The sequence below is a fragment of the Tursiops truncatus genome, chromosome 17, assembly GCF_011762595.2.
Source record: "Tursiops truncatus isolate mTurTru1 chromosome 17, mTurTru1.mat.Y, whole genome shotgun sequence".
NCBI classification, from domain to species: Eukaryota; Metazoa; Chordata; class Mammalia; order Artiodactyla; family Delphinidae; genus Tursiops; species Tursiops truncatus.
Window position 1 is genome coordinate 7497990 of NC_047050.1, and position 24157 is coordinate 7522146.

General features: G+C 37.5%; 1 protein-coding gene across 3 annotated transcripts in view; it reads left to right on the forward strand.

Moving 5' to 3' along the window:
• RAB2A (RAB2A, member RAS oncogene family) overlaps positions 1–24157 on the forward strand; it is a 74256-nt gene that overhangs the window by 24754 nt on the left and 25345 nt on the right. For 2 of the 3 annotated variants that reach the window (XM_019925284.3, XM_073794418.1), the window contains exons 2-6: positions 3301–3372; positions 10067–10134; positions 18972–19054; positions 19488–19580; positions 23922–24033. In XM_019925284.3, coding sequence (XP_019780843.1) covers positions 3301–3372; positions 10067–10134; positions 18972–19054; positions 19488–19580; positions 23922–24033 — 428 coding nt within the window. The remainder of the gene's footprint in view (positions 1–3300; positions 3373–10066; positions 10135–18971; positions 19055–19487; positions 19581–23921; positions 24034–24157) is intronic. The other variant, XM_033843080.2, reaches the window with a different exon arrangement.

Below are 24157 nucleotides of genomic sequence, written 5' to 3' on the forward strand. Positions count from 1 at the left end.
TTATACATGTAGGTTGGGGCTATAGAACTGGATTAGTTCTCTCAGCTGAAGAGAAAAGATAACCAAATATGAGATGGTGGTGAAACCTCCAGTTTTTAAGGCTTGCATGGAAGAAGAGCAGTTGTCACAGAATCAAGGGACCAAGGAGGTGGTTAAAGCTAGAAGTGATCATTTTCAAGGAGGTTGTAGGTAGATAAACTATATGGAAATATTTTATGGACGTAAACAGATCCTGTTTCTGGATCAAATAAATTGAGGACTGAGAAAAAGACTAGCTAATTCAATTTGGCAATCTGGAAAAGTGTTGGTGATTGTGAGCCAGAAACCCCAAGTATTTTATCCAGAATTAAATAGTAGAAGTCAACATATATTGAATAAGATGAGCTACCTGTAAATTTAACCGATCCTGACAAATGATCTACAGATAGGTGATTAAGGAGACTTGGGAAACACCACAGTGGCACTTGGATATGTTCTCTGCATTGAAAGATACTTTCATTACCTGAAGAAAGAATATGGTGTCTTGAAAGTGAAGTCAGTATTTGGTCAGAATAAGTGGTATTGTTATTGCTAGAGCAATCCATACTCTGTTGTGAGGTAAGAAAAGGGTTTCAGGCTCTTGTATCACTTAAGTGATTATCAGACTGTGAGATGATTCTTGAGGTCCCTCAGTAATAGTCTGTGATTTCTAATTATAATTTTTTTCTATACCATATGGGGAAATTTCAAATGTTAAAAATAGAAATGAAGAAAAGAGACAGAGGAATCTTAATTGCATATTGCTAAGTGAAAGAAGCCAATCTGAAAAAGCTAAAATACCATATGATTCCAGCTATATGACAATCAGAAAAAGGCAGGACTATGGAGACAGTAAAAAGATTAGTGGGCTAGGAGTGAGGGAGGGGCTGATAGGCAGAGCATAGGGGATTTTTAGGGCAGTGAAACTATTCTGTATGATACTGTAATGGTGGGTACATTATACAATTGTCACAATCCATGGAATGGACGGCACCGAAAATGAACCCAGATGTAAACTGAGGGCTTTAAGTGATGATGTGTCAGTGTATGTTCATCAGTTGTAACCAGTGTTACCGCTGTGGTGCAGGATGTTGATAAGGAAGGAGGCTGTGCTCCCCTGGGGCAGGGAGTATATGAGAACTTGCCGTACTTCCTGCTCAATTTTGCTATGAACCTATAAAAGTGCTTTTAAAAATAAAGTCTCTTTTTTTTTTTTTTTTTTTTTTGCGGTACGCGGGCCTCTCACTGTTGTGGCCTCTGCCGTTGTGGAGCACAGGCTCCGGACGCGCAGGCTCAGCGGCCATGGCTCACGGGCCCAGCCGCTCCACGGCATGTGGGATCTTCCCGGACCGGGCCACGAACGCAAGTCCCCTGCATCGGCAGGCGGACTCTTAACCACTGCGCCACCAGGGAAGCCCTAAAGCCTCTTTTTTTAAAACAGAACTGAAGTTTCACATCTCAGTTGTTCACCTATTTTGTACTTTAACACTTAAAAAATAATTTTCTGTTACAAATGAACTTATTTACAGAACAGAAACAGACTCACAGACTTAGAGAACGAACTTACGGTTACCAAGGGGGAAGGATGGGGGGAAGGGATAGTTAGGGAGTTTGGGATTGGCATGTACACACTGCTATATTTAAAATGGATAACCAACAAGGACCTACTGTATAGCACAGGGAACACTGCTCAATGTTATGTGGCAGCCTGGATGGGAGGGGAGTTTGGGGGAGAATGGATACATGTATATGTATGGCTGAGTCCCTTTGCTGTGTACCTGAAACTATCACAACATTGTTAATTGGCTATACTCTAATATAAAAAATTTTAAAACACACAAAGAACTAAAAAAAAATTTCTTTTCTTTCTCTCCTAGATCTGAAAGGTTATTCAAGGGTGTTAGAAATCTAAGGAGTTTGTGCCTTTTGTAATATAAAAGAGAAATTGTGGATAAAAGAAAGAGAAGAAAACCAAGGTCAAATGTTTTGAAATTCCAATTTATTTTCAGTTAACTAGAATCTTAAAACATTCAAAAAACTTTGAACAAATAAAATAGTTCCTAAAACACACCACACACACACACACACACACACACACACACACAGAGTAGACCATGTATTTGATTTGTCACTGGGCATTTTGACAATCATTATAGCATTTGACACTAGGGCCAGTCATTCAGCAAAATTATTAAGTGATTTATCTCTGCCTTAAGACAGGCAGCAAGTGACAAGGTATTCATTGTCCTTCTCTCATTGAGCGGATAATCTAGAAGACATTGAACAGTTTAGTTTGCATCACTTAAGAAAGACCTTCTCCGGCCCTTCAGTCTCTTTTGTTACTCTTCCTCATAGAACTTTATTTTCTTCTTTCAAATGGCAGTCATTATAATTATTTCAAATTACAGTTCGTATAGGTTATTTGTGCACTCATTCTGTTAAATTTCTCTCCCTGAGCTAGATTGTAAGGAAGGAAGCATATCAGCTTTCCATGTGCACAGTTAGCATTTGATGAAGACTTTTTGAGTAAGTGAATGAATGAATAAGTGATGACTGCCTTTGTGTTTTGTAAGTGCAGGTTGCTACCAAGTAAGCAGATTTGGTCTAGTGTGAGGTTACAGGCCTGAAAATGAGTAGGAAGTGGTGTGGTATTCAATATTCAGGTCTCCTCAGAGGGCAAGTAGGATGTATATAGAAAATTTGCCTTTAATTTGGGAATTTGGAAGTTACTCAAGACCTCAATAATAGAGTGTAGGAATGCTATTCAGATTATAGAGTCGATCCTGAAATGGATCAGCCAGAAGATAGAGTGAGCAGCTTTTCCCAGAAAAGTAGATCCCGAACACTTACTTGTTTGTTTGTTTGTAGGAGACTAAGATAAAATAAACTATAAAAGGAGGAAAATACTATGTTTTTAAAATATTTTCACTACTACAGAAAAAACAGAAGTGCATGAACACTTCACTGCATGAGTCCTGTGGTGTAGAGGCTGCTGGGAGGACCTGGTTGGTTGTCTCTGGGAGTTGCTGCCACTCTCATCTTTCAGAGTGAAATGCTGAATGAATGCAAAAGGATGAAAAGCGTGTTTTGGATTGGTCAACACCTTTCACCCAAATCATCAGTCCTCTAATTCCCCAAGAAATGAGAGCACTGAAAAATCATGGCAGACTGTGTTCTCAGAGCACCAGTCACCCTAGCTGCCTCTTTTCCAAGTACTCGTATGAAGTATTTCTTAATTTCTGTGAATTTTGTCCCTTAAATTTTTTTTCTTTTAACTTTCAGGTGTTGGTAAATCATGCTTATTGCTACAGTTTACAGACAAGAGGTTTCAGCCAGTACATGATCTTACTATTGGTAAGTTTTATAAAGAGATGAGAAGCATTTAGAAGTTTTGGGTAGTGGGAATGGAATGTGCTAGAGGGCTCATTCCATCAGTGATGAGTCAGAAATCAGTGAAACTAGATTTGTTGCTGTACAGAGTTTAGTCTCCATCACTTTAAAAAAATATAAGTATGTATAGTAAAAATAATATTCCCCAACTCTGTAAAAGTGGTTGGAATGCAGCAAGACATTAATACTTGATTTTGATTGTATTTAATCATAAAACAGTTGATTGAGAGACAGTATATCATAGGGAGGGGTTAAGAGCAGACTCTGAACCAGTTTGTCAGAGTTCACATCAGGGCTCTGCTGCTAACTAGCTGGGCAAGCCACTTTCCCACTCCATGCCTCAGTTTCTTTATCTGTAAAATGAGAAAAACAGTGGTAACCATCTCACAAAATTATTCTGAACAGTAAATGAGTTAATAAATATGATGCATTGAAACAGTGCCTGGCAGCGTGTTAAGTGCTTTAGGCTTACCTATAATTATTAATTGAGAAAAACTACCATCAAGCATTTTTTAGTTTCCTCAATTGTGAAGAATAAATGAGACAGTTACTGGTAAGGAATGGTCAACAAATATTAGCTGTTATTACTATTAGCTACACTAGTTTTTATTATTAGTGATATTATTCATTAATATGCAAAAGTGTAAAATTAAGTGAAAAACTAAAAACTTTAAGCATACTGTTTCAGGGTTCTTATCTGTTTTAAAAAAATATTTATACCCTGAAAGCTAAAGAATCTAGATTATTCTTCTATGGCTGTAGCCCAGTAACAATTAGAGATTTGTCAAACATGAAGAAACAAGGTAACTGGAAATCTAGTTAAACTTTACAATTGATAGCTTAATGTGTCTTTTGAGCCAGTGACTGCTTATGTTCTATAGATATGATTAACTCACTCTTCATAACAAGGTGATTCTCATGTCCTGTGTACTTTTAAAATACCAAATCGAAGATAGAGTTTACGAATCAAATTATTAGATCAGTTAATAGTATTCAGCCAAGCCACATGTACTTTGTAGATATATTAAAATCTTTCCTTACTGGCTACTATCAATAAGAATATGTGGTTCTGTTTTCATTTTGATAGTTTTAATTATATCCAGTAATGATGGGTAAAACAGGTACTGCTCTTTCATGCTGATCGTCATGGTGCAGTTTAACTTTGGTGAGCTCATCCTTGTGTAGGATCTGCTCTTTGCTCCGTAGGTCTGAACCTTGAGGCCATCTCTTAGGCATGATTTGGTCCCGAGACAACTAGCCAGTTGTTTTTCGTATAGGGTACTAGACAAAAGTGTCTTCCTTTTCGTTGAAGCTTTCGTGTAAATTTCTAGTTGTTAGGGCACACCTGATTGGGCGGATGGGCCGGAACCTCACTGCTGTTAGAAATCGGCATAGGCTCTACTTGTGGGAGCCTATGTAAGGGGGAGTACACCAGAGGGAGTTTTTAGAAAACTGTAACCCATGTAACTGTACCAGCTGGCTTCCCTCTGGGTTCGCTGATGCGAGGCACTGGGAGTTAGGAGGTTAAAAGCAAAGTGAAGCTGAGGGACTTCTCCCCTCTCTGCTGAGACTATGTGCCCTCCGTGGCTTCAGCCACAGCCCCTGCCCGACAGGCCCACTGATGGTCTGGCTCCTGGGCTCTGGGAACCCTGGTTTCTCTCTTTGCCCCCTGGCCTAGGGACAGCAGCAGCTTCCGGCTGTTCCTAATCTCTGGGTTGCTTTACCCTCTGCTCCTTGGGCTTCTCAGCCCTTCCTTTAATGTAACCAGTTCCCTACTTTAAATCCCCTCTGTTTTAAATACCTACGTATGGTTTCTGTTTTTCTGGTTGGACCCTGACTACTATACCTTGTGACACCCATCACAAGAATTTATCTTTCTGACATAAAAACAATTTAGAAGGTAATTAGCACGTGTTTTTTAAAGGAATGTTGGAGTGATTGTTAAAATAGGCATAAGGCAGTATTTGATTCTGCTGCGTACTTGCCTTTGCTTGATGAGTAGAGGAGGGTATAATATAAAATAATAATGACAGTGGACCCATACCAAATATTTACTGTGTGCCAGGCACTTATTTTGTATGTAGTAACTTTTTTTTTAATTGAAGTATAGTTAATTTACAGTGTTATGTTAGTTTCAAGTGTACAGCAAAGTTATTCAGTAATACATACATATATATATGTTCTTTTTCAGATTCTTTTCCATTATAGGTTATTACAAGATACTGAGTATAGTTCCATGTGGTATATAGTCGGTCCTTGTTGTTAACTATTTTATATACAGTAGTGTGTTTACATTAATCCCAAACTCCTAATTCATGCGCCTCCCCCCGCCCCCTCACCACTATCCCCTTTGGTAACCAGAAGTTTGTTTTCTATGTCCTTGAGTCTGTTTCTATTTAAATAAGTTCATTGGTATCATTTTTTAGATTGCACATATGTAATAACTCTTCTAATCTTGAAAAAAATTTATGAGATGGATATCATTAATACCATTTACAAATAAGAGAAACTAAAACACAGAAGAGATTTAATAACTTAGCTTACTCAGGGTCACACAATTAGTAGGTATCGATTATTGAATGTTCAGGAAATGGATACTGTGCAAGGATGCAAGTACTTACTCTACAAGGATGGTAATGATCTAGAGGTAATTTAGAAAGTGTGTATTTACCTTCAGAGTATTTTGTCCTGGAAGGTTGAAAGTGACTAACATCTAAGAAGAAAATAAGCATCACCCCCTGACTGTGTCAGGTAAATGAGGCCCGGCCTTTGGTTCCACAGGTAATTTCTCTGGCAGCCAAATTGGCTGTTAATTGAAAATGTATCTGGGAAGAGAGCCTCAAGGGCATAGGGGATGATGGTTTATCCCATTAAAAAAAAAAGAAAAAAAGAAAAAGATAAGGAAAACTTTCTAAATGAGATTCTCAAGCATATATATACTTAAGGAAAAAGTTTAATAAAATTTTTTACTATCCAGAAGAGAAGTATGAGGTTTTTGGGTTTTTTGTTTGTTTCTGTGAGTTCTAGGACACTTCAGGTTTCAGTATTTTCTTTTGCCACATAGAATACAAAGGTAAAACCTGCATTGAACCCAGTTATGAGAAGGTAAATGGGAAAGAGTTAAGGTTTTTGAGGCTGAAATTGAATTGTTTCTGTTTCACTTGATAGGAAAACAGAAATCATAGTTTTTCAGTAATCAACAGTGCTTGTCAGTTTTTTCTTTGGAGATGTATACCATTCTTTATCTTCTTATCATTCTTTATCTCATTCCTAGATAATATAGTAGCCTTTTAACTAGTTTCTTGACTTCTTGTTTTTTTATTCTCTGTCCTGACCTTATTAATAAGTGAATTTAAAATAGCAATCTTATTATATTTACCTGCTTTAGAACCAATCCTGATTTTCGTGTAACATGTCTTTAAAATTGGATGTGTTTTTAGGGGCAAAATCTTTGTTTAAGGACTTTTTAAGCTTCAGTAATCTCTTGTGTATTTACTTTGATTAAAGTGATAAATATACCAAAACTCAATTACGGCTTAAGTTAAGGAAAGGGAATATATGGAGTTTTATAAAGAACCCACAGGAGGGTTGGGACATGGACTTGGGAACGGGCAGGAATGACGCATCTTAAGAGGCCAGGAAGCAGAGACCATAAAAGCCATCCTACAGCAGATGATGGAATGGTTGCCAGTCAATTTTAGTATCTTTATCCCTCAAAGAAAATGTGGCACATATACACAATGGAATATTACTCAGCCATAAAAAGAAACGAAATTGAGTTATCTGTAGTGAGGTGGATGGACCTAGAGTCTGTTTTACAGAGTGAAGTAAGTCAGAAAGAGAAAGACAAATACCGTATGCTAACACATATATATGGAATCTAAGGAGAAAAAAAAAAAGTCATGAAGAACCTAGGGGTAAGACGGGAATAAAGACACAGACCTACTAGAGAATGGACTTGAGGATATGGGGAGGGGGAAGGGTAAGCTGTGACAGAGTGAGAGAGTGGCATGGACATATATACACTACCAAATATAAGGTAGATAACTAGTGGGAAGCAGCCGCATAGCACAGGGAGATCAGCTCGGTGCTTTGTGACCACCTAGAGGGGTGGGATAGGGAGGGTGGGAGGGAGGGAGACGCAAGAGGGAAGAGATATGGGAACATATGTATATGTATAACTGATTCACTTTGTTATAAAGCAGAAACTAACACACCATTGTAAAGCAATTATACTCCAATAAAGATGTTAAAAAAGAAAAATTTTAGTATCTTTATCCCTCTGCCCAGGATGTCATTTCCAGAGAAGGAGCATCTGCTTGCCCTTACCTGCCCACCCTTGGTGTCAGTCAAGGGTCTGTTTCTAATTTGCAGTTGTTTTTCATCAAATTTGACATTATGCACTGGATTTAAGAAATCTTGAATCCCATTGAGCCATGCAGATGTTTTTGGATTGTGGTTAAAAACCCATCCATGACAGTGGAAGGAAATATAGGATTTCTCTCTGTGGTTATAAACAGTAGATTCATGAGGGTTTCCCTGGTGGCGCAGTGGTTGAGAGTCCGCCTGCCGATGCAGGGGACACGGGTTCATGCCCCGGTCCGGGAAGATCCCACATGCCGCGGAGCGGCTAGGCCCGTGAGCCATGGCCGCTGAGCCTGCGCGTCTGGAGCCTGTCCTCCGCAACGGGAGAGGCCCCAACGGTGAGGCCCGTGTACCGAAAAACAACAACAACAACAACAAAAAAACAATAGATTCATGAAAAGGCCTCCATTTTGTCAACTATCTTGCTGATGTGTAGAATTTTCTACTTTAGAACATTCCTTTTAAATACTGGATATTTCAAAGAACATTTGTCCCATACTTAGTCACTGGTTTCTTTCCTCAGCTACTCGTTTTCGTGTCACTAACGGTAAGCTGGTGGATGGTTGTTTTGGGTGCCCCCCACCCTGTGGCACACAGTATGTATGAATAAATGCATGTAGATAGATAAATATGTAAACACTGTAATGGTTGTTTTTTGTTTTTGCGGTACGCGGGCCTCTCACTGTTGTGGCCTCTCCCGTTGCGGAGCACAGGCTCCAGACGCGCAGGCTCTGTGGCCATGGCTCACGGGACCAGCCGCTCCGCGGCATGTGGGATCTTCCCGGACCGGGGCACAAACCCGTGTCCCCTGCATCGGCAGGTGGACTCTCAACCACTGCACCACCAGGGAAGCCCCACTGTAATGGTTTTATATGACATAGTTTTATAGTTTTGCATTTTTCATTCTAGTACATCATGACTCCTGGGTCCCTTTCTTTGGCTTACCTGTATTTCTGAGTCTGAGAAACGTACCGTTAGTTTCTTTGTATTGACTATGCTCCTAGGATGGAATAAGTAATAAAATATAGAGTGGAAACTCCATCAAGTTACATATTCTGGGAGGCTAACTTACCTTTGTACTCACTCTCCTAGTCACAGTTGGGGGAATTATAGGAGATGCTGAAATGGAATTCTGGCACTGGGCAGTATGCCCTTTCCTGGGCAACTAACTAAAAGCTGTTTTTCTGCCTGGATGACATCTGGTTTCTGGGGACCATATGTGTCTTCCCTTCACCCTGACTCTGATGTAAATACTGATAGAACACACTCCAAGCAGTAATGATGTGGTATAATGTGAGTGATAGACTTCTTGCAGAGTCGCCTTCACAGTTGTTTGCTATTCTGAAATTACCCCCTCTTTTTCTCCTCCTCCTATTTTGATGATTAAATGAGTACTTTCAAAAGAGCTGATATATGCAGGGAGAAAAGCCAGAGTAGTAAACTGATAAGTGTAAAGTTTGTATTCCCTTTGACCTGCAATCCTATTTCCTGTAATTTGCCAAGAATCATAATCATAAGTTGAAAAATTCATTTCAGCATCAACTACTTAGTGAAAATTTGAGGACAACCAAAATTTGTAGCAATAGAGTAACCAACTTAATAAAATGCGTGTATATAGAGAGATAACACACACACACAGGAATATTATGCAGCCATCAAAAACAATAGTATAGTTTTATATATTTTTTGATTTGTAAAGATACTTTGTGGTATGGAATAATGTTGATGACACAGTGACTGAAAAGCAAATTGCAGAACAGCATTTATGTGTTCCCATTTATATAAAATTGTATACTTCTGTGTGTATTTTATTCATGGAGCAATGTCTGAAAATATGTTTAAACAATGGTCATCTCTAGTGGGTGGATTTGGAGATTTCTTTCCTAGTTGATAACCCATGCTGGGAACCAAGACGATGATGTTGAAATTCATCTGTCCGTTTTAGTGAATTTTATTACACACTAATAGTTTTTAAGAAATTTTAATATTTGTGATTAATAATTATGGTTCTTGAATCTCATTTCTAGATTTTTTAAATATTACAGAGCCTGCAAAACATGAAGACCACAGTTGGTTTCTTGACTACACTAGACTCAGATATCTTAGTGTTTTAATTATATCCTTAGCCTCTGCCTTAGCTTATACATTTTCTAAGGATAGGAGCTGTATTTGTTAATCTGTATATCACTTGGCATAACATGTGCTAGAAATAGACAGCCTTTTTTAAAAAATCCTTAAATGTGAAATATATTCTCACTAGTTTGTATAACAAAACATTTTCTGTCCTATTCAGGTGTAGAGTTCGGTGCTCGAATGATAACCATTGATGGGAAACAGATAAAACTTCAGATTTGGGATACAGTAAGTATAGCAAAAATACACTGTATGACCTCAGTAAAGTTGTTTTATAAAATTACATTATACATTTGTTCTATTTTAATGTTATTTTATGCCTGTTATGGTTTGTTAGACACCAACGCCCCTGCAGCCATGGTGGAAAATGTGGTACCAGAAAAGATTCGTTTTTATTATGCAGTGTTTTCAAACAGTGGTACCCGAGGTGTCAGGTTTTGGTGAACATATCTGAGCGAATGCTCAGTCTATGGGATCTAAACAGAAATGCTCTAGAAACTATGTTTTTAAGAAAAACAAGCAGTATATCTAACATACACATAAGAAGTAAAATACATGAATGTCAATACGATAGAGTCACTTGATCTGACAGTTTATTCATTTATTTTAAAAGTATGATTTAGTTCCAACCACTTGAAGCTACCTTGCTCCAGTTCCTGATTCTGTCATTTATATTCATTGAGTGCCTATTACATATCTTGTTATGTAGTGTTTTAATGGTTCTCATCTGAACCACAGAAAATGATTTGAGTGACTTTTCTTTGTCTTCCTATATTATGCATAAAAGAGAAGTTACTTTATTATATACAATGGATGCTTCAAGGTAGAGGTTCCCAAACTTTTTTGTCTGAGAATCCCTTTATACTTTAAAAAATTAGCAAAGACCTCAAAGAGGCTTTGCTTATGTGGCTTATAGCTATCAATATTTACCATATTAGAAATTAAAACTGAGAAGCTTATTAAATAGTTAATGATTAATTCATTGTACAATAACCATAATAAACTCATTGTATGTTAGGATAAACGATGCAATTTTTATGGAAATTAACTGTTTTTCCAAAACAAAAAAACTATATTTTTTCCAGTGTGAAGAGTGCCATTCTGTTACCTTTTGAAAAATCTCTTTACTGTCTGCTTCGTGGAAGACAGCTAGATTCTCATATCTGCCCCTGTATTGAGTCTTATGTGTTGTTTTGTTGAAGTATATGAAGAAAATATAACCTCACACAAATAGGTAGTTGGGAAGTGGAGGATCTCATGGACGCTTAAGGACTCAGGGACTCCCCAGGGTCAGGGATCAAAATTTGAGTACCACTACCTTAGGGCAGTTAGGACTTTATTCTTCACAGAACCCCAGTTGAGAAAAACCAAAATGTCTCCTACAAAGAGCATCTCTCTAAACTAGTAAATGAAATATAAAATATGGGGAATTTTATCATCATATACCCCGGTCTTTTTTTTTTATTTCCCCTAATCATGCAGTCGTAGTGTCTCACCTGTCACCTTTAATAGCCATTATTGAAGGAAGGCACCTTGAAGACTATTCAGTCTCACAGACTGGATTCTCAAGAAGACCAAGCAAGTTTCTGAAGGCTGATCCTTCCCATGCATCACACAATCATCCTTGAAATGGAAAACCCCAAATCTCTGTCTTGCTCTGTCCCAGAGTTATACATTGGGCTCTGTGTTTTTATGCTTTCTTATTTCCTCTTTTTGCAGTAAAGATTTATGCTTTTACCATTTCTTAGTGTTTTCCCCTCCCAGCCAGTAGCATCTCATAACTTTCTGGATTTATATTCTTTGAGGCGACATTACTTCAAAACTGCATTTCCATGCAAGACAAAAAGTCAAATATGCACAGTCCCTTCTTTCCTGAAGATTTAAAATTAATGATCTCTAACCAAAAGGAAGTATTTTCTACTTCTGTATTAAAAGTTTCACTTCTTTTTCAGAAGGATTGTTTTAACATAAACCAACTTGCTTCCTTAGCTAATAAACTTGTGCAGCACACATCCTGCAGTGTAGTGTGAACCAAACTACTTGCTATTCTTTAATAAATATGTTTTTCATACCTTGTACTTTGCATAAATACCTGCTTTGCTTGAAGTACTTTTTCCCCCTTTTCTGTTTAAGACTAGCTCAGGTATCAATACTTGTGGAGCCTTTCTGACCCCCATGGGATAGCTGGTTGTCCCCTTAAGGTTTTATGCATATTTCTGTTATAGCTCTTACCCCGTTGTTATCAGAGTTTTTTTGTTCCCATATTTACCCTCCTCAGAATAAGCATCATGAGGGAAAGAACCATCTATGTCTTATTCAGCTTTGTGCCTTGTTTGTATTCTTAGTTTATACTGGTTGATGCAATGTTTGGTAAATTTTACTGAATGAATGAGTGAAGTATCTATCTCATTCTGTCTAAGCAACTTTAGGATCATTGGAAGTGCTGAAAAGATACCATCTACTAAAGTACATGGTTTCAAAAGGAAAGATTAATATAGTAATAAAAATTGTATGATATTTTAGGCACAAACCACCTCATTGTAGTTCATTTTGTTTATTCAGTTGTTCTTCTATCCTTAAGGTATTCTGTTAAATAATCCCTCCCCTCTTTTCGAAACTTGAACAAATCATTCATTCCCCAGTTGTTTTCTAGAATAACTAGCCATGCCTTCTTTTGATAAGTACCTTTTTTCCCCTTAGTTTATGAGTTAATTGTTTTACCTGCAGTGATCTTTCAAAAGAAATCTATAATAATTACTTATGCTGGACAGTATGAAAGGGGAATAGAACAAAAACAACCCTCTTGTTCACACTTACTCTGAAGGGCAGGGGGTGGTCTTCTTTCCCCTTTGTCTAACACGAAGAGACTGGCGTCTTTGAAGACATTGTGACCCCCCCCAGAAAGAATTCCAGGGCTTCCAAATGGAGGGTGCTAGGAACCATGGCCAGATTTTAAGGACTGTTCAAAAAACTCTGTTAACTTATGAAAGTTTCTTGAGTCTCTGCCCTACAGACAGGTTTTCCTCTTATCATTGGTTTTCTTCTTTCATAGCTAACTTCCGAAACTCTTTAATGGATGTTATCTGACACACATGAAGGTTGCTCCCACACTTAGTTTATATCTGGTGAAACACAGTTTCCCACATCATTAACGTTTTGCAGCGTGTCTATACATTTGTATAGCACGCTGTGTTTTTAGTAGCAAGGGTCATGGCTGTTCCTGGCCCAGGATATTTACAAACCCATCCCAGAGTCCTTCAGGGAATAATTAGCCAAATATTATGGTTTGTTTCATCAGCCTTAAGAAACTGAATTTTTGTTCCCAATGACTGAGTCTCAGTATCTTAGGATGTTTGTCATCCGTTGTATATCTGTTTCCATTCACAATAAAAATAAAAATAAATGTAAGGGGTTTTCCTTGCAAAATTTCCACATCCAGCATCTTTGCTTTCTTTCAAAAATAGTAAGTACAGCTGCCAACAGATACTCCTTGAAGGCCTTGCCAGAAGCAGTGATAATAGTTATCAGTGTATCCTTTAAAGCACTTTCCGCTGCCCCTGTTGTAACCTTTTTTCTTTTACGGGAAGTCAAATGTTTGATATTTCTGGTGTCTGTCAAGGTAAGTCAGAGGAGAAACATGCCTTGTACCCAATTCCATTCTCACTCTCAGACCCTCATCCAGTTTTTACCTACCTTTTTCTATTCTTGCTTGTCTTTTGCTTTTTGTTAACTTTTTCAGTTGCCTTCCCAGCATATCCAAATTTTATTCTCCCCCCAAAATTTGTAGTATGGATGTTTTAAGTCCATGTGTCTGTTCAGCTTCCCTGAAAATATTCTTACATTAGACTGACAAATATTTTTCCCATCAAATAAAAGTTAGTGAAACTATGTAGAAAATCATGTGAAACCTATATGCTGAAAGTACCTTTTCAGCAAATGACAGGCATTTTTTGGTCCTTTGTAAAATGTGTCAGTTCATATCCACCTTCTTACCCCCAAAATGAGAATTTTTGTTGTCTCAATGGAGCAGTGAGGATGGGTGACCAGAGTTCAGGCGCGCTAGAGAAAGAGCCTGGAGCCAAGCCCCGGGGAGCAGTCCTGCCTCTGCCAGTCCTTGCTCCCAGCCCCCCAGCCCCCCAGCCCCAGGAGCTGAGAGGCCTTTGAAGGTCCAGCTGTTTCACCTCCTTTGGCAGCTGTTTATCAACATTTTCTTGAACAAGCACAGGGACAGGAAACTATCTTAGACATGTCATTCTACATTAATGTCTACCTCCCACCTGTGGTCTCCAGTTTCTCTTATATGGCAGTGTTAGAAGAATCTGAAGTCAGCAATTGCATCCTGAGTCTTTTTTCAAAGTAACTTTTCTTAAATTTGTTAAAGCATTCAACATCTCTTCTTTCCTAGATAGTCACAACCTTTATTTCTCTTACCAGAATCTACTTTAATTTCTGTATGAAACTCCTTTAAAAGACCTAGAATTAAATTGTCCCAGTTGACTTTTTCTCCATCCTTGCTGTGGTCACTGAGGCAGCCTAAAAATTACTGTGATTCTTACTAATCTTGCTGTCGTCCCAACCAGAAGTCTTGCTCTTGTGTGTAGATTTGAAAATCTTTTTCCTCGATGACAGCAGTTCCTTGATCACAGGTCTAGATTTTTAAGTTGAGTCTGTTTAGTAAAGTACCTGAGATTCCATGCTTGAGCACTGGACAACTTATTTGGCTACTTAGAAATCCTTTTTTTCTTTCTGGCTCTTGGCTGTATTCTGTGTAGCTGGAGTTGTTAGATAAATGACTAACAATGAAAGTAAGAGGTATTACTGTAATATTGATTCTCACAAATCTTAATTTTCTAACTTCATTGGCTGTTTGGGATCAATCAAGATAACATATTTGAGTGTCCACTATAAATATACTTCAGTGTTCTGAGTTAGGCTCTCCCTCAAGGAGAACTAAGGAGGAAAAAAGATAAGCATTTGAGCAGTGTGTTCATTTTATCTAATCAATAGTATTAGAACCAAATGATCACATGAAATTGCTTTTGGATTTGTGAGGAGAAAAGGATAAGTGTAGGCTGTGGTAGGCAAGCTTCCTAGCTTTGTGAGAAGATTAGGGGGCTTGAACTGGTCCTCAAAGGGAATAGAAATTGGATAAATAGATAGAGGAGAAAGATTTTCAGGCGAAGACTTAAACAGAGGCACAAAAGCAGGAATATTCAGAATATGGGCAGAATACCAGTAAGAAAAAAAATGGCTGTATGAACAAGACTTTTATTGAATAATAATATAAAATTCTAGAGAACCAAATAGAGATCAGATTCCCAAGAGCTTAGGACTTACATTCAGGGTAGAGATTTTTTTTAACAGTAGCTTGATGTGTGTGAAGTTGTATATTATGGAGATAACAGAAGAGGAGGAGTTAAGTTGCCAGACTGGTTACTACAAAAATTGTTTCAAAGAAAGACTTAGGCACTCGGAGAAGCCAATTTGGGGGAATCTTTATCTGGCAATTGGAGGTCAATTTTAAAGGTATTGGGGCAAAGAATCAAGTTTATTTAATTTAACAATTCTCACATGAAAAATGGAGGGCTACAAGGCTTCTTTTTCACACGTGTTCTGTGGCTCTAATTTTAGTAGTAAGTGTCCTCAAAATGAACATGCCTGTTATCTCCCGAGGCGGACTTTTCTGTACTGCTTTTTTGCATATCTGGTATCTTGCTGATTTTTTTTTTTTACCCAGAAATCACAGAGCTGTATTGTGAGTTGGCAGCTCATGGTCTACTCTGGCTGTCCCAACCAGGTTTTTCTGGTGCTGTTCACTTAGTTCCTGTCTCATGAAATGCATTTTCCTTTATACCCTTAGCTGCTGTTAGGAGTCCCCTTTTTTTTTTTTTAAATCCTGGGCACAAATTTTATTTTATTTTGTTTATTTTTTATAAATTTATTTATTTAGTTTTGGCTGCATTGGGTCTTTGTTGCTGCGTGCGGGCTTTCTCTAGTTGTGGCGAGCGGGGGCTACGTTTCGTTGTGGTGCACGGACTTCTCATTGCAGTGGCTTCTCTTGTTGGGAGCACGGGCTCTAGGCACGTGGGCTTCAGTAGTTGTGGCACGCGGGCTCAGTAGTTGTGGCTCGTGGGCTCTAGAGCGCAGGCTCAGCAGTTGCGGCGCACGGGCTTAGTTGCTCCGCGGCACATGGGATCTTCCCGGACCAGGGCTCGAACCCGTGTCCCCTGCATTGGCAGGCGGATTCTTAACCACTGTGCCACCAGGGAAGTCCCAGGCGTCCCTTTCTTTTGATACAAAGAATTCTATATCCTGTTCAGTTCCAAGTTCTAAAATTTCTTTAAGCCAGCATCTTATAGTGAAGAGGATCAAAAACATCTATATGCCCTAAGTTGACGTTCTTTTTCATTTAAAACAATATCAGTCGATCACAGTTTGAATAGGTTTATATTAAAATGCTTCTTAAAAATAGATTACTTTGCTTTAATGTGATCAAGATAACCATTGGGCTAGCTTTCTGCAGTTAGTTGTTTAACAGTTTGTTTATAGCTGGAGAAGCTGTTATAAAACACGTTATCGGGCAAGACTTATGTTAAGGCTACCAGCACCACTGACAGAGACTAGGCCAGAGTGTGGGGTGTTGTCCCGACAAGCCAGGTCTCCAGATTTTGGAAACTGTTCTGAACACTGATCTTCGCTTTTTACACAGTGATCCTAAATTTCAAGGTGCACAGTTACCTTCACAGCCCTCACTTGGAATGTTTCATTTTTTATTTGCTGGAGTTTTTGATTTTGTAATGATGGGCAAAATCCATCCAGATTCAGTGGATTCAGTATAAACTGATGTATTATATACATTATTTCCATATTGCAACATGTTTGTTCTTTGTAAAACAGTTCAGGAGGAATGGGAATGGTATATAGATATGTGCTTTTCCTAAACTTTTTCCCTTTCACTATTTCTTATCTAGACTGGAAACACTGAAGTTTTAGATCTTATAATTTTTCTATAAGATCTATAGCAGTGTACAGTTAACCCTTGAACAACATGGGTTAGGGTTGCCAACTCCCACACAGTCGAAAATCTGGGTCTAATTTATAGTTGGTCCTTCCTATCTGTGGTTCTTCCTATCCGCAGTTCTTCTGTGTCCGTGGATTCAACCAGCCTCAGGTTGTGTAGTACTGTATTGTTTGCCATGGAAAAAAACTCCACATGTAAGTGGACCCACACAGTTCAAAACGGTGTTGTTCAAGGGTCAACTGTATTCATTTTAACTCCTCCCACAAAAGGTCCCACCAAGATTGATTTAAAGAACTTTTACCATTGCTCATTGTTTAGGCTTGGGAGATACAAGAGCCTAAGCTTGATTTTCATTTTGAACTAATATTTATCTTTTTCTGTATTGTTTACCACATGATCCTTCCTTGGTATATATAATTCACACTGTTCTAGTCCTTAATTTTCCCATGCTAAGCAGTTAAAGAAGAAATTCCCATAATGCTTGAGTTTTGAACTTGGATTTGAAAGGATTTTTTGGGAAAGATGTGTCTCAATAAAAATGACTAATTAATTTCATGCTTCCAGCTAGTATCATCTAGTGTTTTAACCTCAAACTCTGTGAAACGAGTTGGCTATTTTTACAGCCCTTTTATGTGATGGCTTTCTCAGTATCTAATTTATCATAAGACGTTATTCTAAGTGCCAGAAATGCGTTCGGGTTACCAAAAGAAGGTCTAATCTTTAGTTTCCACTTGGGAGAAGTTATTTTTACTGAATCTTAGTATGTCAGGACTTACTGATGTCCACTCATTTAGGTGGGATGGAGTAATGACCATTTTGTGCATTTGACTGAGACATTAGAATTCATTCTTTCACTCAGCAGGCTTTCTCTGCATGCCTGATGTGTGCCAGACCCAGTGCTAGGCACTGGGGCTGGGGGACAGGAGTGTAGTGGGATGGCAACAAGAATTACAGCATTGAGTATCAGTGTTAGCACAGGGCAGAACCTGACTGTCCATGTGCATTCTGAGGGTGGGAGGGGCTTAATATTTACACTTGGAGATCAGAACTCAGAATATGGAAACATGAGTATTTTTCAAGGACTTAGTAGATTTTGAATACAAAAATTGTGAACACTGGCTTTGTTTACTTAATTTATATATTTTTTCTCAAAGGTAGAAATTAAGTGATTAAAAATGAAAAAGTGTTTTTGATAAGAACTGTCTCAATTTTAAACTCAGAGGCAAAAGGCATATCCCACACCAGCCTTTCTTAAGAAGCAGAACATTAGTGCTACTGGTAGAAGGGAAAGTAACTAATTTTGCATAATCTCTGAAGTCTGTTTTCACAAGTGGATATAAAGATGACTTTTTGTCCTGTTGCCTTTTGACAAGCATTTTATATCAAATAACAGAGAAAATTGATTAAGTGTAGAGAAAAAAATTTCATAAATTCAGAACCATTTTCTGTTTTTCATAATAAAATGATTGCTCAAAGAATTCCATCTGATGACTGTTGAAAGCTCACTGTAGTTTATGATATAACTGATAAAATCTGTATCCTTGGCCTTCCAACAACCTTTACACCAGCAGATGGTGGGCGTAAAGATGTCATTCATCATTTATTTACAATGGACTTTATTTATTCTAGTGTCAACAGCTGCCCCAGGGAGTGGGTTATTGAATTCAAATGTGAGGCTCTGGGTTATTTGCTTCCTTTCAAATTTGTCTTCAGAGCTTAGTTGCTAGGAGTCCATTCTGTGCTCTAATAATGATTCATGTATTGTGAAGCCATTCAGTAAATTGGGTTGTCAGGGATTGCCAAAAAAGGTTTAGAGGTCTTGTTTTGGGGGGTGGGGGGTTGTGGATTGCATGTGCGTCTGGTTGACTTGAGCAGTAGTAGTATAGTATTATGTGACTTTTTCCTAAGACTGGTGAAGTTAGGATTTCTTCTTTTCCTTTATGCACTCATTCCCTACCTGTCCATATTCTACATATGAATAATAAGAAAATGTAGAGGACAGTTTGTTGAAGGAAATTATCAACCTTTTCTTCTCTCCTCACAGGCAGGGCAAGAGTCCTTCCGTTCCATCACAAGGTCATATTACAGAGGTGCAGCAGGGGCTTTGCTAGTGTATGATATTACAAGGTGAGAACGTGGAAATTTTTTGGTTCAGTGGTCAGTGCAGAGAATCTTTCTAAATAAATATGATTATCAGTAATAAAAGTATAGCTTTGCCTTTATGTCCTGGCTATCTGCCTTTAAAACTTATGTATCTTGAATTAACTTTAAATTTACTACAGAAATCTGTAACTAAGTTATTCTCTTATATTAATAAGCACCCCAAGTTGATCGATTTAGTAATGATATTTATACATTGGAATTTCCTAAAGTGAGGTTACATTTAATTTCTAAACTGAACTATAGTCAGTGAGCTCTGACTCCAGATACTGTACTTAAAATCTGTTTCCTACTTGGACATGGCTAAAAATAATTATCTTTAATGGAATGTATACTGTTCATTGTACACCACTAGGGGAAATACTTTGAAAACAGTAATCAAATTATCATTTATGTTTAGAAGAGACACATTCAACCACTTGACAACCTGGTTAGAAGATGCCCGCCAGCATTCCAATTCCAACATGGTCATTATGCTTATTGGAAATAAAAGGTAAAAAGACTCTTTTAAAGCTTTTTTACATAATGATGAAGACTGGATAGCTGTTATATGGTAACTGTTTATGTGGTAACTGTTAAAGTGCCTGTCTCTTGTACATTGTGCAAAATATAAGTTATTGATTTCTTAAATTATAAAAATTTCAAGATACTAAGATGTTTCTTTTGTTTTTTTAAATGCATATAATAAGCTTTATTGGAAATTATTATTTGAAATAGTTTTTGTTGGAAGCTATACTTTAAAGAATACTCTTAAGTAGTTTTATCTGATTAGTAATTTAAAATAAATCCCACTGATATGTTTGGTGGTTAGGTCACTGTTCAGTATTATCAAAAATACTTGGCAGTGTAAATAAGGATCTGTGCAGAACTCAGAAAAATATTTTTTTCCCTTCTTCATGACTTAATGTGTATTATATGACTTAATATAATACATAGATTAATCAGGTGTATTTCTACTTAAAGGCCTGAAACACTTTTAATATTGTTTAGTAGATATCACGTTAGTACTTTTAAGCTTACCTCTAAGACTTACATATTTGTGTCGTGCTCATGTTGTTTTTTCAATCTTATTTTACTTTATATATCTAGGGATCATTATTTGCAGTGAATGTCCTTGTGCTCTACATTTAAAATGATAGTACATGGGAAAACAGTTTCTTGACCATAGTTTCTATAAACTTTCAAGAGTGTAGGAAAGTTTTCATTAGTTTAGTAGAAAATTACAGTGGTAACAATTAAAACTAGTATTTTTATATTTATTTATTTACTTATTTATGGCTGCATTGGGTCTTTGTTGCTACATGACGGCTTTCTCTAGTTGCGGCTGGCAGGGGCTACTCTTCATTGCGGTGTGCAGGCTTCTCATTGCCATGGCTTCTCTTGTTGCAGAGCACGGGCTCTAGGCATGAGGGCTTCAGTAGGTGTGGCACGAGGGCTCAGTAGTTGTGGCTTGTAGGCTCTAGAGTGCAGACTCAGTAGTTGTGGCTCATGGGCTTAGTTGCTCTGCGGCATGTGGGATCTTCCCGGACCAGGGCTCAAACCCGTGTCCCCTGCATTGGCAGGCAGATTCTTAACCACTGCAGCACCAGGAAAGTCCTGTCAATTAATTCTTTTGACAAAGATGCCAAGGTTCAGTGGGGGAAGGGGTAATGTTTTCATCAAATGGTGCTGGAACAATTGAATAGCCATGTGCAAAAAAATTTACCTTAACCCTTACCTCACACCATATACAAAAATTAACTGGAAATGGATTACAGACCTAAATACAGGAGCTAAAAGTATAAAAAATATTCTAGAAGAAAGCATATAAAATCTTAGGGATTCTGGTTTTGTCAAACATCACTTAAATAGGAAAGATTAACTTACCAAGTATTGGCAAGGATCTAAAGGAACTGAAACTCTCGCATTGCTGGTGGAAATGCAAAATGATACAACGATTTTGCAAAACAATTTGGTGGTTTCTTTAGAAAATAAACGTACATTTGTCATACCACCTAGCCACTTCACTTCTAGGTATTTACCCAAGAAAAACATGCTTTACACAAAAAATTATACACAGACTCTCATAGTGGCTTTATTTGCAATAGCACCAAACTGGAAACAACCCAAAATTCAATTGACAGGTGAATGGATAAATTGTGATACAGCCGTACAATGGAATACACTCAGCAATAAAGAGGAATGAGCTATTGATATATGCAGCAAAGTGGATGAATCTCAAAATAATTATGCTGAGTGTGAAAAAAAGCAGACAAAAAAGAAAACATACTATATGATTCCATTAATATGAAACCCCACAAAATGCAGACTATTCTCTAGTAGCAGAAAGCAGATCATTAGTTGACTAGGGTACAGGGGAAGGAAAGGATGGATTACAGTGGGGAATGAGGAAACTTTTGGGAGACTGATGGCTTCACCAGGTGTACATACGTGAAACTCATCAAATTTTATATTAAATGTGCAGTTTTTTATGTCAATTATATTGCAGTAAAACTGTAAAAAAAGTAATATAACAAATATTATACTGCATAGATTAGATTTTTTTAAGTGTTATTTTAATTGAGGTTTGCTGTTAAGAGAACATACAGTTGTCCTTCCACATCCATGGGGGATTGGATTCCCCACAGATATCAAAATCCTTTTAAGCATAAGGCTATTGGAGGGAAGCTTTAGTCTTTGTAATATGGGAGTATTCATACTACCATTCAATGATAATGTGTGAAATAGTAAGAGAATATTTGAAGAATAAAGAGAATTTTCATAGTTTTGTCTTGCCGGTGTTTTCCTTGTGTCTGAAACAAGGTGGCCGGCAGCTTACTGGTGGCTTAAATTTGGTTGCTGCCCATAGTTCAGTTGTGAAAAGAAAGAGCAAAGTATAGTATGTACAGAAGATGTTTCTGATGATTGTAGATGGGTAGCTCTTATCCTTAGGATACAGTAGGTGTGGAAAGACATTTTAGGGAAGAAACTAGGAGAAGGGAAGAAAGAATGTATGGCATGCAAAGAGTGAATGGAAACGAGCAGAGATAAATGAGGGGATTATTATTAGATGAGGTGAATTGGGGTAGACATGGAAACAGGGAATAAACAATTTTTGAGTTAGGTGAATTAAGCAGTAGGGAGCCAGTGGAGGGGTTTGAGAAAGACAGTGACCTAGTCAGAATGACAGATATGATATGGATTTTTCTTAACTGTGGCATTTGATATTGGTTATACAGGAAATAGGATGCAGAGTCTGCAAGGATGAAAGTTTTTAATAGTCAAGGGATTAGAATACCCTAAACAAAAAAGCATAAATTAAGAGAATGGTTTAGGAAAGAAAGATATTTAAGTAGTAAAAGCAATTTAAATGGGATTAATGGAGTGAAAAGTCAAAGACAACAATATGATTTTACACCTGGAAAACTGAGGAAACGAAGAGTGATAAAACAGAAATACAGAATACTGAAGTGCCGCTTTCTTTTTTTCAAACCATCCCTTAAATGTACACATCCTTAACCCTCTTTGTTAAGAAACATTTGCAAATGCAGGCATCATCAGCGATACTGGTAGGGGAAAACTGGGAGTAACTTTAAATATCTCCAAATAAGGGATTGTTTAAATAAAATGTGGCATATGCATAAAATGGGATAAAGGGCAGTTAAGGGAAAGTATTTTCTTGAAGATTTTGTGTACTTCAAAGCTAATTTTCCTTTAAGAATGATTGTCAGATAAGGGGACTGAATTTCAGGAGCACGTTACCATGTCACTGTTGCTAGTGTCCCCCCCACCCCCCCACCCCCGCGCCGCCATTTTTTACACTTACTAGAATATAAGCTCCACCTGGAGGCAGGGGGTTGGTACTATGTCTGTTTTGTTGAGTGGTCTGTCCCCAGATCCAGGATAGGGCTTGGCACACAGGAAGCCCCCAGAGTATAGTTGGATAAATTATCCTCGTCCAGTCATGCTATGATATTTGCAAACTGAGTTTGCCTGCTTTTTATGTTCTCGTTTTACCACTAGTATTTCATAGCACAGTCAACTTGTAACTATTGATTTTATTTCTCAGCAGAAAAGAAATCTGATACAAATCTGTCAAAATAATATGTGTCAAGGCTAGATGGAAGTACACGGATATTATATTTTTCTCCATCCTTTTCTGGGCACATAAATTTGTAGTAGTAAAGTTTAAATGTGTTTACAATAAAACACACTTGAAGAGGAGACTTCTACTTTTTACCCCTACCTTAACTAATACAATTTCAGTATGATAAAAATGAATACCATACTTTTGTCCAAAATTTCTAGCTTAGACTTTTGTTTCTCTCTCTCTTCTTCCATTAACAGTTCTATTGGGAATTAACTGGGATTAAAAATTAATTAATGTTTCTAAACTGCTTTGAATTTTATTAAGCAGTTTCCTATAGTTTCTGAAAATTGTGTGACTTATTTTTATCACATTCATAGAAACTCAGTCTGGCTAAAGGATAAGGGGACTAGTGTAATTTTGCTCTCTCAAATTATTATGTTGAGTAAGATGGTTCCCTTCTTTGGGAACCCACTGTAACTGAAAGGTAGGGTTTGGGCTAGATGTTCCCTTTGGGTTTCTCTAGTTTTAGCATTCTAGGGCTCTAACTTAGAATCTTTCTTTAGTTGGATTGTTAGTTCTTTGAAGCTAAGCAGTGTGCTCTTTTTGACTCTCATAATACACTGAATAATGAAGTTGATTATTGTGTGTCAAAAATTAATTGAAAGAATGGTCAGCACAACTTTGAATCTTATGGTACAGTTTCCACAGATGTCTCTAATTGTACTATGTTCGTTGATAACTTGGTCCTTTTTTCCCTGTGTTTAGTGATTTAGAATCTAGAAGAGAAGTAAAAAAAGAAGAAGGTGAAGCTTTTGCACGAGAACATGGACTTATCTTCATGGAAACTTCGGCTAAGACTGCTTCTAATGTAGAAGAGGTAAGTAAGAGGCCTTTTTAAAATGTTTTATCTTCTTAATAGAAACTTTTTATATACCTTAATATTCATTTGTTGATTATCCCCTGTAAGCTTTTTAGTCACAGATAGTCCTTGAAGCTTGTAA